The sequence below is a fragment of the Lissotriton helveticus genome, chromosome 3_2 (genome assembly GCF_964261635.1).
Source record: "Lissotriton helveticus chromosome 3_2, aLisHel1.1, whole genome shotgun sequence".
Lineage (NCBI taxonomy): Eukaryota > Metazoa > Chordata > Amphibia > Caudata > Salamandridae > Lissotriton > Lissotriton helveticus.
In genome coordinates this window covers 119,603,527-119,618,899 of record NC_136062.1, presented here as the reverse complement: position 1 = coordinate 119,618,899, position 15,373 = coordinate 119,603,527, and the positions used below count along the sequence as shown (strand labels likewise).

Below are 15,373 nucleotides of genomic sequence, written 5' to 3'. Positions count from 1 at the left end.
TTGCCCTCTTTTTTCCGTTTTGACAAATGTAGTCGAAGTTAGGCACGTGTACTATGATATGATCCTGTGTATACCTAGCCGTTGAAACTGGTCAGAGTATAATTTGGGTTTTTAAATAGAGTGGACAACTGTACATGTGGATGAAATAACAATTAAGTTATCTCTTTTTCCTATTTACATTATTTTCATTCTATTTCGGATAGAAACCGGATTACACGTGTCTTGGTGTGATTTAACTTGCCAGTATCTGGAGTTACTGTATGGAACTTGGTCCTTCAAAATTCGTGTATGTGCATCTTATCTAATTTTTTGTTAATTTTTTCACTTTTGTATTCCCCTTTTCTGGTCTTTTGTACACATTTGTATTTATTATATCCCTTTTGTTTCCCCTTCTTATCCTTCCTTTTTCCTTCTCTTTTGCTTTCTTATTTTCTCCTTTTTCTACTGCGTGTTATTATTAGTGAGGAAATGCACATTATCAAAGTAGATGTGTGAATTAGAGTTACCTCTGAGGGTATACATGTATAAGATGGATGTTTTTAGATAACTATGTAAATTGTGTTTTTATGTCGACATGTTTGTGGTTCCAAAATTTTGTTTTTTTGATTATGTATTAGTATTGATGCCATTTTTTATGTATATTGTGTGTGTGTGTGTGTGTGTGTGTGTGTGTGTATCAACTTAACCCAAGTCTGCACAATTCGCGGTGGGCAGCCATCCCGATATGAGACAATATCTTTTTTAATACATAATGTTTACACCAAGAAATTGATGGTATGTTTTAAATTATTGGTATTTTTATCCAGGGTTTTGGGTTTCTTATATGGACCTAATTTTGTAAATGTTAGAAATCATTTGTTTTAGCTGAATTTTTAGAATGTAATCTTATATTTAGCAAGTATAATGATTTTTATCCGGATGAATTTTAAACAATGCATTTGTATTTCACTTGTGATGAATTCCCCGGGATTATCCCGTCATGTCCAGTCAACAAGTATGTCTTTTACTTGTGCCTCATGATTGATTCAACCAATCACGTTTATTGTAAATTGAGCACTTGCACTTTAAATTTTGCTCTCCTTCCCCATGGCGACATGTGACCAAGGCCTCTGGGCAGGCCAAAACGTTATGCTGGCGAGGTGCGCTTCCACTAAATAAAATTTGAGTGCTCACCTGCATATTGGATCTTCCGCTTTTTTCAACGATTGGGATACCGTGACGAGGGTTCCAGTGGCTGGATAGAAGATTGCAAGTGTGTATGTATGCGAACACACGAACACACACACGAACACACACACGAACACACACACGAACACACACACGAACACACACACACACACACGAACACACACACACACACACACACACAAATACTTTTATATATATGTTTATTTATGTGTTGTATTGTGTTGTTTAGAGCCCTGATGAAGTTCCTATAAAGGAAGGAAACGCGTTGGCTGTTGTTTGGTGTTCTTATACGAAGAAGATTAAAGAATTTTGAAAAAGAAAATACTGGTGGTTTTGTGACTTCACCCCTGGTGCTGCCTCTACCTTTTCTTAAACAGCCAAGTGTGTGTATTCATAAAAGCTATTAAGCGTTCCTGGCCTGCTGCTGTCTGGGCGGTAGAGACTCACACAAAACAAAGCAGACTCGCTCAGCAGGGGAGTGCTTAGGGTGATGTAGAGGGGAGAAAGGTGTGAAGGAGATTCCTGCAGCAGTTTCTGATTTCTTTCTGAAGCCCCTGGTGCACCTCATACACGGATAGACATATAGCCGGTTTGTCAGTATTTTTCCGTCTCTATTTATAAATACAGACAAAGAAAATAATGTTTTCCATCTGTATTTATATGTAAAAATCAGTTTACATGAAAAACCAGGAGCCTTATTTCTAATGTCATAAGTATTTTCATCAATGCTCTTATTTCACATGGGTTGTGATATAATATGTTAGGGTACAACCAGCGCATGGAGAAGGTATGAGTTCTAGCTAATGTAGAGCAGTGAGTGATGTGACAACACTTAATTTAGGTTTAATAGGTTTAGTGAGTAAAGTACAGGGAATCCCACCTAAGAAGGCCATTTGTAGGACTAACCTGTGGGAAAAAAATTCTCTCTTTCCTTCACAGTCGACCCTCAAAAAAGTCTATGGAGACCTTAAGGCCGTTTGCCGTCAACGCCTGATTGACTTATAGTAGTACTTTTTTCTTCTCCATCATAACAGGATGCAGGTATGGGGAAAACAACAAAGCAGGTCACCCAGCAACATCTTTTTCCTTAGGCTAGCATCATGAAGGATGCGCTCTCACTATTCCACAGAAGTTCCTGATACCATCACAATGTCATCCACTATCAGATTTTTAGACTGTGCGCCCTGCTCTTCCGGACTCCTTAGCACCACTAAGTATGGCAGCAGCTCTAGAACATCAAAAGTTTCATCAGAGCACTCTACTCCAGGACTTCTCAGACTCCAAAATCTCCATAACCCTGGTGCTGTACCCTTAAACCTGACCCTGCTGTCAGCCAGGGGTGTGGCAGGAGGGCATCAGCCACAAGCACTGCAGACATGCATGGATTGCACTTAGTTACGTACAGGCCAGGAGGACCCCAATCAGTCTCAGGAGATCTGCACTGCCACTCCTACTCCAATCTGCACAACTGCAATAGCACACCATCAGTGCAGCCACCAGGAAGCGAAGAATATGTGATGTTACATTGCATGCGGTACAACGCATGCGATTACAACTCGGTCGTAACAACCGCGTTGTTACAAAGCATACCATTACATCGCAACTTGTTTCTACTACTTGCTGTAGGGGGCGCGCTGGACTTGGGAATAGTATAATTTACCATTCTAACTCCAGCGTGCGCAGTAGGGAAGGTGTTGGAATAGTAAATTATACTATTCCTTAGTTTAAAGAGCCCCCTACAGCAAGTCATGCTTTGTAATGGTTAGCGTTGTAACAATGCGGTCGTAACGACCGCGTTGTAATCGCATGCGTTGTACCGCATGCGATGTAAACGCTTACTGGAAGCGAGTGGCGGCACCGCAGGTCATCTGTCACCAGCAAGGTGCAGAGATCCAATTGGGAGCCCAACAGATCACAAGCCATCTTGTTCCCAGCCGGCCTGCGCCAACAAATAAAGATTTCTTTTTATATTACACCGGAACCTTTTCTTGCCATGTGTTACAGCAGTCTTTTAAACCACACCCCAGAAAGAGCACAATGGAATTCCCTGAAACTGTATATTTTTGGAAGGCAGAGTATCCATATATATGTTTTTCAATGGAGAAATACTATTTCTCAAATTTTCTTAATTTTAAATAGCATTTTCCTTCCTCGTGCATCCACAACTTTTTTATTTTATTTTCTGATTTGGAATGAAATGAAAATGAAATGAATTCGTACTTGTATAGCACACTTATACCCTGAGGCGTCTTGGCACTGTACGCATACCGCTGTGGAACCCTTCCTGGCTTTTCCCTGTGAAATGCCCACTCTTGGGCACCCCCAAGGTGAAGCCAGGCATCCCAGCGCTGTTGGGGGCGTTGTGGAGATTAAGCAAGCTATTGCCCAGAGTTGCAGAGTGGGATCCATTATTATAATAGGCACCGAGGAGAGAATCATCAGGTCTGAGGAAATTGAGCCCAAGACCCGCCGAGGCGGGAATAGAACCCTAGTCCGGGCCAGACCTCTGCATCAGGGTCTGCCGCTCTAACCATTGAGCCACACTTCTCCAGTTGAGAGATTTTAAGTCCATGTGTTTGAAGGTTATTTTCTCTACTAAACATTCACATTCCACGGAGAACGGTGAAGTGAAAAGCCAGATAGATTTTGAGATATTTGGCTTTTGCCTGAGCACAATCAGGAATAAATAGCATAATTTAAGAGAAGGGGTTACTGTTTTTGGGTGCAGGTTGTTGAGCAGCCTAGCCCTTTTGCTTTCAATACTAGCCGGAGCTATACTCAGTATTTTTCCTGGTAATAGGTCTGTCTTAGGCAATAGCCCTTTTGCTTTCAATACTAGCCGGAGCTATACTCAGTATTGTTCCTGGTAATAGGTCTGTCTTAGGCAAGAGAGGTTTTTGGTGGCAGGGAAAGAAGGTTGCCATCTATTATGAGAGCTTATCATTTTCTTGCTTTTGCATGATCTCTAAATGGTCTTGGAATAGACGAGTTGGTAAAACTAAATGCTACGTGATTCAACAAAAAAGGCTGGTCTGGCAAATGGCAAAAACTGTATTATCAAGTAAGCCAGAAGAGGTGAGATGTTTTTCTGATATAGCCAAAAAATATCACAATGTACATTCAGTTATTTTCTAACCTTCTACCTGAATAAATATTCTAAGTAGTTACAGAAGAATTGTACATCTGTTATGCATTGAAATACTTCAGAGCAATTCACAAATTATTATACACATTACTGATCACAATACTCTAAACGGACTTGGACATAAAGACTGAATAAAAACATTAGAATTAACTGGAAACAATGATAAATTCTAACAATGTAGATAAGACCTTCACATGATTTACGAGAAAGAATACTAAGATAATGTATTATATAAAGTAGAGTGTAGGGCCTTGTGAGAGATATGCTCTGTGCACATAAAATGAAGTTCCAACTATATACTTACTAGAGGCCTAAATCTTGGGAATCGAAGCAAGAGGATATATGAAAAGCAGTAAACACAGACTTCTTCCCCATTCTACAATAATAATCAGTTACCTGTGAAATAACAAATCTGTGTTTGCCTACTTTTCAAATAATTCGCAATAAGCATAAGTCATTTACTTTACCTGACTGTGCTTTTTTTCCCTTTGCTTGTAGATGGCGGTCTGTCAGTTAATGGTCTGGTTAAGTGAGGTTTGCCAGACTGTGGCCTGTTCTGAGTTGCTGACTTGGAACCAACTCTATCCTTCTTCTGCAAAAAAAATCGCTATATATAATGGCATAACAAAATGCTAATTTTAAAATTGCTCTTTATTAGTTTTCAAACAAGTTAGGTGGGCTGTTATTTATCCAAGATATTTACATATCGGCACCCCTTATCATTCAGGGCCGGTCTCAGTGATAAATTGTGATCAAACATACACATCAAAGCAATTTATAGTTATTTTAACACTAGCAAACACTTAAAACAATATTTTCTTATGGGCTGATTTGTTTTTACATTATTCCATTTTGCTTTTGAAGTACATATATATATATATTTTTCCGCCTTTATTGCGTATAGGCCATAATTGTTCATATATTAATGGTGTGCTTATTTTTTTCGATCGCTATATTATAGAGATACAGAGGTTCATCTAGCTATGTTATACCTTTAACATGTATGTGTTACCATTCCACCTTGTTTGTATATCGGTCTTTCTTAATGTGCCCTCATACACTTGAGGGGGCCCCCCTGCAGGGTACGTGGAGGGCCCCCCTTCGGACTTAATCTGGAGCTCTCCAGCCAAAGTGCAGTGCTGAGGGGGCCCCCTAGAGGTTGGGCACCCCCCACCAAAGAGGCTGCGGGGGCCTGTGTTACGCCCCTGGTTTTTGTAGAGCTCTTTAGGTATAGTCTCCTATGTTTGATGTCTTCTCTGATCTGTAAAAGTTCAGGAGGGTCTCCCATCAGTTTTCGCTGCTAGTGCAAGGAGGACAGTGCCCAATGCGCTACCTGCTGTCCCTCGCCATCTCGTTTATGTACGCCAGCGAGTAACTCATTTTCCCCATTAGCCGATATTGCCAAGTCTAGTAGCCATAACTTAATATGCCTTTGGGGTACAAACTAGTTTTTCAATAAATCCACATGATCCCAAGACGTTTTAAACACTGAACTTCCATACCTTATGATAAAAGTCAGCTGATGGTGTTATAACATCTGGGGCAATTCTTAGACTCTCCTTCAATCAACTGCCTATTCTCTTGGAGGAGTTGTTTTTAAACTGGGAGAGCTTAAAGAATGAGTTACCTTCGGTAACCTTCCAGTCTTTCTTCTGTAACATGCATTTTATATATGTCTCTTCATCAATACTCATTCACTCTAGATTGACAATATCGGTGCATGGGGTTTTCCCTGATGGATTGGTGGACTAGTATGCCACTTTTGTATTTAAAATAACGCTGCTATATAAACTATTAAATAATTATCCCATAAGACTATTTGTGATTCTATCAAGCACACGATCCAGCCTCATATGTATTAACACACATCCTTCTTTACACAGGGCATGCGGCTTGAGAGGTGTCTTTGATAGTCTTGCGAGGCCATACCACTATAAGTGAGGACACACCACTTTTAGAGCATCCCCATCTTCCTCATTCCACTTAGAGCACTGGTGGTGATAAACGTTAAAAAATCAACTTAATCAATTATATGAAATTTAAATACCTTTGCATGTGACAGTATTAAAGTTGGTACTTCAGGAGAGAGCAGCTCTCTGTTGGAAAAAAAGACTATTCATGATTGCAATACTTCTGTACATGTCAATTTTAGTACTGGAACACCCAAGCAAAGGGAGGAGGAAATCACTAAATACTTTAAGATAAAAGCAAAATAAGGGAATTCCCAGTTACTAACCGTTAAATCTCATTATCCTTAGTAACTATTGTCCTAGTCAGTAAGATTACTTTTGAATTGGAACCAACCTCAATCAGGAGAGAAAAACAGAAAGTGGAGGGGAAACTCCACCCACCCTCTAGGTCTATAATCACTAGCCTACACACATCACTGCCTGACGATACTCAGCCCATGAAGGCTAGCTGTCAGAGTGAGTTGTAAAGACTGTGATAAGGACAACAGGGACTTAGGATAATAAGATTTCCCAGCACCTATGCAGGCATTATCCTTAAGTCCCATGTCCTCGTCCCAGTAATTACTTATGAAAATAACCCAAGCATAAGCTGGCCTTCAGGATCAACCCAAATGCTCCTAGATTTAAAAGTAGTATACGTATGTCAGCTCATTTTCAAATTGGTGCACCTAGGAGAGAAACACATTTAGAATACTGTATTTAACACGTTTTAACCAAAAGAAATTACCCTACTTTACACTCTCAATAGGTTAGTGTTTAAGAAAAGTTTAGCTGAAGCCCAAGGGGCTACTCGACAAATTTCAGACAGATGATTCTCCCTGTGCTTTCGCCCAAGTGGCTGCCAATCCCCAGTGGATCTCCCTTTAAGTCCATTCCATCTGGTAGAGGGATATTAGTTAAACAATATGGCAAAACAGTAGTTGATCTGATCCACTGACAACGTGGTATTGGATGCTCTGACCCTGGTTATTTCATCAAAAGTCACAAAGAAAAGTTGTGATTTCCTAAAACCTTCAGAGCTTCTTAGAAGATGAAGGAAAAAACACAGGCAGCAATATCTCGTTCCCTATGCTAAAAAAACAAAAACAACTCTAATATCCACGATCTTTAAACAAAAAAAGGAGGTTTCCATAGCAAGGCACCTCGCTACTAAAAATGCCATCTTCAAAGACAAGTACTTTAAAACAACAGAAATAAGAGTTTCAAAGGATACTCCCTGCAGAGCCATAAGGACCAGACCAGAGGCCAGTCTCAGGATGAAACATCAGGTCTAGGGATGCGTTTTTTTTATTTTAAGACCTATCAGGAGCCGCACTACTAATAGACTAAGGCTCTCCAAGTGCTCTGGTGGCTGCCCACTGGGCCCTTAAGTTTGAGACAACCAATTGCTTGTAGAAAAGCAGCACTTACACACTCTACTACTGACAAACCTCAAGAGGAACACCATTCCTGGAAATTCCTCCAGTGTTTACCATAAGACTTCAAAGTAGAGGCTGACTATTTCCTGCTATATGGTCTGGCACCCCGGTCCTTCGAAGCCCAATCTTTTCCACCTCCATGCTGATAGAGCCTGCTTCTGACGAGAGAGACAACCTACTGAGCTCAGAAAACAGAGACAATGGTATTCTCAAGTGAGGAATAATGGCCAGAGATGTTCGGAGGTGAAACCGGGAGGGACGGGACCAAAATGAGATTATCACAATGACCTCGTCTCGTCTTCTTCCCTCTGCACTCTTGCAACAAAGCGAAGGATGTGTGGAATAGGTGGGAATGCATACATTAGCCAAGGGGGCCAAGGACTGTGCAACTTCACCTTGGCCAAACCACCCACCTAAAATTTCCCACCAGCCTAAACCTGTCCATTTTGAAATGAATGTAGTGAGTGACTGGGAAAGAAACACAATGAATTTGTGCAACGTCTGAGAAAGCGCTTCTCCTAAATTGATAAAGGTGGAGGCCCCATTGCTCTCTAGAAATGTCGATTTGCGTCAAAGATGGCCGCCCAGAAACGCGCATTAGCGAGGGGGACGGGCAAGAGCCTAAAGCCGGACTTCCCCGTAACTCTGGGCTTCGCGTTCTAGTGTCTTCGTGTTCCCGTTGTAGCACGTCACTTCCGTTGAGCAGTTTCCGTTGTTTCCTAGCCGTTCGTGTTTCGGCATCCTCTGCTCACAATCTTGATCGTGTTGCTGATTCTTCGAATTCAAAGCAGTTCCTGGCTAATTTTCGGATACACGTCTTGTGCATCCCTATCGCCTCCGTCCTCCTGAGCCTCCCAACGGACCTTCGTCTTCTCTGCTGTATTGGACGGACCCGATTCTTTTGTATCTTTCTTTCCTCTTGAGCCGGCTGTCTTCTCTCCCGTCTTGAGGGGATCCTTCGCCTGGGTTTTGCGGTTCCGCCCGTCGGCCAGACACTTTTGTTCCGTCAACGGGCCGGACTTGCGGAGCGTAGGCTGGGGGATTCCTCCGAGGGATTGTGGGAGTTGTGGTCCGCCAGGGTTTTATCACCTTTTTGTTTGTTGGACTCACTGGTGTCTTACTGGAGGCTGGCATTCGTTACAGTGCATGGGCATAAAGAACGGGTAAAGCACTATTAGCGCCTCATTTATTACTAATACCCTGCAAACTAAGTTGTGGTGTCTTACATGATTATTATTACATTTTCAGATAAGATATTGATCCTTCACATTGCCTCAATCTTGACAATCAGAACCCCTATTTTGCACTGCATGGTAAGAGATCAGAATTTACAGTTCTTGCATAACACTTTAAGAAACCTAGAGAAATAGCTTCCTTTTACTGTTATAGACAGGCGTCAGGTTTGCAAATCATTGCTGGTTCAGTATTGCGGCAGAGATCAAGTCAACCTGTATACTGAAGAGCCCTTGTTGTCTTTTAGGTATGATAGATAGCCTAGGCTTCCAATGATTGTTATCTATTTGTTGTTGGTTTGCATTAACCTTACCCATTCCTTTTAGTGCCTGTCTCTACCCTGAGGGATACCAGCCCGAAGAGTCCTGTTTCTTCGCTGCCTTTCCTTGTTTTGTTCCCCCCTTTCCCTCCATACCACCATTGTGTTCTAGTGCTTGATAGATGCAATATGTGCAGGGGGGAAGGGTTGGTCTGGTCTAAGGTTCCTGGCACTCCTGTGGAAACGACGCTTGGATCCTTACAGAACGCGAAGCCTGAGTTGTTTTTTCCACCCGAGTACCATGACCCAAGTGACAATGGAAGATTTGGCCAATATGAGACCCAAGCATTGTCCTCTAGAGTGGATGCTCTACAGAGAGAGAGTCGGGGAGATTCTACTGGGGGAGGAGCTGGTCCCAGTGCTTCCTCTCCGATTATACATATATCCGCTCCCCAGACAGTCCCTGCGTTTTTTTGGTGATACTTCCAAATTTGCGGCTTTTATCAGCCAGTGTCAGTTACACTTTATGTGTAAGGCTAGTTGCTTTCCAACTGATCAGTCCAAGGTGGCTTTTGTTATATCGTACTTGGGAGGGTCAGCCGCCAATTGGGCCATACCTTTAATAGAGAGGAATGACCCTCTGTTACATGACTACACTACCTTTAGGGGTGAGCTAAAGAAACTCTTTGACAGACATACATTCACACATTCCGCAGATTCTGAGTTATTGTCCCTAAAACAAGGAACTAAGGAACTCTCAGCTTATATTACCACTTTCCAAAGATTAGTAGCAGAAGCAGGGTGGCCAGATGAAAAACGCAGTGCCCTGTTCTTTCGGGGGTTGCGTGAGGACCTCAAAGATGCTTTGTCCCAGGTAGTAGATCCGCCTGACAGTTGTCCGGAGCTTATTGATTTAGTTGTGAAACTGGATCACCGTATACACGAGGGAAAGAGAGAAAGAGGGCGCTCAGAGTACAGGCCTTACGTGAATCAAAAAAGAACAGAAGTTGAAAAGCCCTTAGACGAGGCAGAACCGATGCAGATAGGGACAATAAAGGGACCGTTAAGCTCAGAGGAAAGGCAAAGGCGAAGAGATAATAAGCTATGTCTTTATTGTGGTAAAGCTGGCGATTTTCTGAGAACTTGTCCCATCAAACCCACTCAACCTAAGAAAGAGGGAAAGTAGAGAGCCTGACACCTCGTGAGACTGGCGTTTCGGGTAGTTCCGGTTTAATAGTCTCTTCCCTTGATACAAAGACGGATCTTCCGAGTCATTTCTTTGTGCCTGCCCGCTTAACTTATAGTAATCGGACTGTCGGAGTCCACATTATGTTGGATTCCGGAGCGACGGGAAATTTTATGGACAAGACGTGGGCATGTCAACACTTCATAGAACAAAATCCTAAAGAAGTTTGGGAAAAGGTCACTACAATAGATGGCAGCATATTAAAATCAGGACCCATTACCCATGAAACTGCAATTCTACACTTAGCACTGTTACAAGGACATCAAGAACACTTAACGTTTGATCTTATTCAGTCCCCTCAGTTTCCTGTTTTGCTTGGACTTCCCTGGCTCCGCACAGATAACCCTCATGTAGACTGGATTAAGAACACCCTAGAGTTCAGATCGGAGATCTGTAAGGAACATATGGTAGGGGTGATGTGTGAAAAGAAGGCCAACGAAATGTTAGTTCCTTCCGAAATGTCTGCATTGCCTTCGGAGTATTCTGATTATCAGGTCATTTTTGATGAGGTGGAAGCCACGAGTCTCCCACCTCAGACCATACGACTGCCGCATTGATCTCCAGGCAGGTGCTAAGATACCATGTAGCAGAGTATATTCACTCACGGAGAAGGAGAACCTATATTTACGAGAGTATCTCGACAACATGCTCAGGATTGGATTTATTCGACCCTCTCGTTCTCCCGCCTCTTCTTCTCTCTTCTTTGTTCCGAAGAGAGAGGGAGGTTTGAGGTGCTGCATTGATTACAGGGCTTTAAACGGCGTAACCATTAAGAACCGATACCCTCTTCCTTTGATTTCCTCCCTCCTTGACCGAGTAAAGAACGCCACCATTTTCACCAAATTAGACCATCTGGTGAGAGTCAGGGAGGGGGAACAAGTGGAAGACGGCCTTTGTACCAAATATGGTTTATATGAGTATCTCGTGATGCCGTTTGGGCTCTGTAACGCCCCTGCAGCGTTTCAGTTCTTCATCAATGAGGTATTACGAGAGTTCTTGGATGAATGTGTCATCGCGGACATTGATGATTTACTCATTTTCTCTCCCTCCATAGAGGAGCATAAGGTTCATGTACGAAAGATATTGCAGAGGTTGAATGACAACAACCTCTATTGCAAATTAGAGAAGTGTTTGTTTCATGTCTCTGAGGTAGCGTTTCTTGGTTTCATGGTGTCCTCCACTGGGTTACGTATGGATGCTCAAAAGGTGGAAGCAGTTCATAGATGGCCTACCCCACGGTGCGTAAAAGAGGTACAGAGCCTTTTGGGTTTTGCTAACTTTTATCGTCGTTTTATCAACGGTTTCTCAGAGGTAGTAGTCCCTATTACTGCTTTGCTAAAGAAAAGAGTCCCATTCCAATGGTCCCAAGCAGCGGAAATTGCATTTGCAGCTTTGAAGGCGGCGTTCTCTCAAGCCCCTATCTTACGTCATCCTAACCCACAGTATCCTTATCTGGTGGAGGCTGACGCTTCCGAAGTGGCAGTGGGAGGTGTACTTTCCCAAGCAGATCCAGAGACAGGGATACATCATCCGTGGCTTTCTTTTCACATAAACCTAGCCCAGCTGAGATAAATTACTGCACCGGAGACAAGGAATTACTGGCCATTAAGAAGGCCTTTGAAGAGTGGAGGCAGTATCTGTTGGGGGCTAACCATACGGTGACCGTGTTGACGGATCATCGCAACCTTCAGTTCCTGAAGTCCGCTAGAGCGCCGTCTATGAGACAGCTTAGATGGACCCAGTTCTTTAGTGAATATGACTTTATCATCATATACAGGGCAGGGCACAAGAATGGCAAAGCAGATGCTTTATTTCGTTTGGGTTATGATCCTGTAGAGGAGAATAAGGAACCACCTCCCCTCATCTCCCTAGACTGATTCATTGGAGCTTTCAGTTCAGAAGAAGAGTTCTTAGACAGAGTAAGGAGAGCGCAAGGGTCAGATGAGATGGAGTTAATCACACGAACACATGAGGCTATCAAGGTGGGTGAATTCTACTATGTTGATTGTGGACTGGTTCTTCCCTCTGCAGAATTACAAGGTTTAGCACTCGAATGGTGTCATTCCCATCAGCTAGCTGGACATCCGGGAAACAAGAAGACCAGAGAAGCCTTAAAGAGGTATTTCTGGTGGCCCGGGATGGGAAAGGACACTAAGAGGTACATACAGACGTGTTACGTCTGTGCTCAGAGTAAGGTCTCCCATCAAAACCCAGTGGGATTGCTACATCCCTTACCTACACCTCCGAGTCCATGGCATACAGTTTCCTTGGACTTTATTGTGGAATTGCCTCTCACAGTCAAGGGTCACAACACGTTATTGGTTGTGGTTGACACTTTTACCAAGTTGGCGCATTTCATACCATTGACAGGACTCCCCACTGCCAAAAAATTAGCCTCAGTCTTTTTACAACAAGTGGTTAGGTTACATGGGCTTCCTTCTGTTTTAATAACAGACAGGGGCACCCAATTTGTTTCCAGATTCTGGCAAGGTCTGTGTGCCCTCTTATCCATAGACGTGAGGCTTTCATCTAGTCATCACACCCAGATGGGTGGGCAGACAGAGAAGGTCAACCAATGCTTTGAGCAATACATCAGAAGTCAGGCATTACAGACATTAACGGAGTGGGATGAGTTGGTTTGGTTGGCAGAAATGACGTATAACAACAGTCATCATGCATCCACGGACTTCACTCCCTTCTTCTGTACTTATGGGTATCATCCAAGACTCATCCCTACTTTCTCCTCCACGGTCCCTTCCCTGTCCCTTTGCTCCACCCCAGCAGCCAGTGATCTCATACAAGAAATACAACGCAACCATGAGCTCGCACAACACAATTTGGATCAGGCTAAGACCAGATACAAGAAGGGAGCTGATCTCCATAGACGTCAAGAGCCCCAGTATCTACAGGGAGACGAAGTATGGCTATCATCCAAACACATAAACATGAAGGGAGCCTGTAAATTCAAACCACGATATATAGGACCATATAAGATCTTAAAGGTCCTGAATTCTGTTGCCATGAAGCTAGACCTCCCCACATCCATGAGAATACACCCCGTATTTCACGTATCACTACTGAAACCTGTAGAACCTGGCACTAGACTACCGGTTTCTCCTCCTCCTATAGACTTGGATGATGAATTAGAATATGTGGTAGAAGCTATCATAGACTCCAGGAGAGTCAGGAGAAGACTACAGTATCTCATTCATTGGAGAGGATATGGGGTGGAGGAACGACGTGGGAACCTGCTAGTCAGGTACATGCACCTAGGTTAGTAAAACAGTTCCACAGACAACACCCCAACAAACCCAAGCCGGTGGGGGGTGTCCGTAGGGGGGGGTGTACTGTCACGCCTGCCAGTTCTCCGGTCAGATTGCGCTGTCCGTCAAAGATGGCCGCCCAGAAACGCGCATGAGCGAGGGGGACGGGCAAGAGCCTAAAGCCTGACTTCCCCGTAACTCTGGGCTTCGCGTTCTAGTGTCTTCGTGTTCCCGTTGTAGCACGTCACTTTTCTTGAGCCGTTTCCGTGGTTTCCTAACCGTTCGTGTTTCGGCATCCTCTGCTCTCTGCTCACAATCTTGATCCTGTTGCTGATTCATCGAATTCAAAGCAGTTCCTTGCTAATTTTCGGATACACGTCTTGTGCATCCCTATCGCCTCTGTCCTCCTGAGCCTCCCAACGGACCTTCGTCTTCTCTGCTGTATTGGACGGACCCGATTCTTTTGTATCTTTCTTTCCTTCTGAGCCGGCTGTCTTCTCTCCCGTCCTGAGGGTATCCTTTGCCTGGGTTTTGCGGTTCCGCCCGTCGGCCGGACACTTTTGTTCCGTCGACCGGCCGGACTTGCGGAGCGTCGGCTGGGGGATTCCTCCGAGGGATTGTGGGAGTTGTGGTCCGCCAGGGTTTTATCACCTTTTTGTTTGTTGGACTCACTGGTGTCTTATTGGAGGATGGCATTTGTTACAGTGCATGGGCATGAAGAACGGGTAAAGCGCTATTAGCGCCTCATTTATTACTAATACCCTGCAAACTAAGTTGTGGTGTCTTACATGATTATTATTACATTTTCAGATAAGATATTGATCCTTCACATTGCCTTAATCTTGACAATCAGAACCCCTATGTTGCACTGCATGGTAAGAGATCAGAAATTACAGTTCTTGCATAACACTTTAAGAAACCGAGAGAAATAGCTTCCTTTTACTGTTATAGACAGGCGTCAGGTTTGCAAATCAGTATTGCGGCAGAGATCAAGTCAACCTGTATACCGAAGAGCCCTTGTTGTCTTTTAGGTATGATAGATAGCCTAGGCTTCCAATGATTGTTATCTATTTGTTGTTGGTTTGCATTAACCTAACCCGTTCCTGTCTCTACCCTGAGGGATACCAGCCCGAAGAGTCCTGTTTCTTCCCTGCCTTTCCTTGTTTTGTTCCCTCCTTCCCCTCCACACCACCATTGTGTTCTAGTGCTTGATAGACGCAATAGGTGCAGGGGGAAGGGTTGGTCTTGTCTGCGGTTCCTGGCACTCCTGTGGAAACGACGCTTGGATCCTTACAGCCACAAAGCACTGTAAAGTTGCTGCAAGGTGTTATGTTGGGTACTATAAAACATGAATATTAGAAGAATGTACTTCCAGATGATGATATATATATATATATATCATGTGATCAAGGGCGGGAGCGCCTGAAACGCGTAATGGTAGAGGTGGCAAAAATAAAATAATCTATTGCGCAATATACTGGGTCCACGCTCGTTCTTTCTGAAGAAATTGGGATTGTACTGCAAGGAGAGTGCCGGGGGAATTTATAAGTGGTTGGCGCAGTGAATGGATTAGTACATGGTGCTGAATAGGTCACTAGAGGGGAGTGACAGGGTGTTTGCTGGAGTGTATGGATACTGACTAGGGAATTAA

At 43.5% G+C, this 15,373-nt stretch overlaps 1 protein-coding gene across 1 annotated transcript in view; it reads right to left on the bottom strand.

The window, feature by feature from the left end:
• The window catches only part of TEX9 (testis expressed 9), a 573,374-nt gene that overhangs the window by 433,862 nt on the left and 124,139 nt on the right, over nt 1–15,373 (bottom strand). The window contains exons 5-6 of the mRNA XM_078684880.1: nt 6,381–6,429; nt 4,801–4,925 (exon numbers count right to left, since the gene is read on the bottom strand). Coding sequence (XP_078541006.1) covers nt 4,801–4,925; nt 6,381–6,429 — 174 coding nt within the window. The remainder of the gene's footprint in view (nt 1–4,800; nt 4,926–6,380; nt 6,430–15,373) is intronic.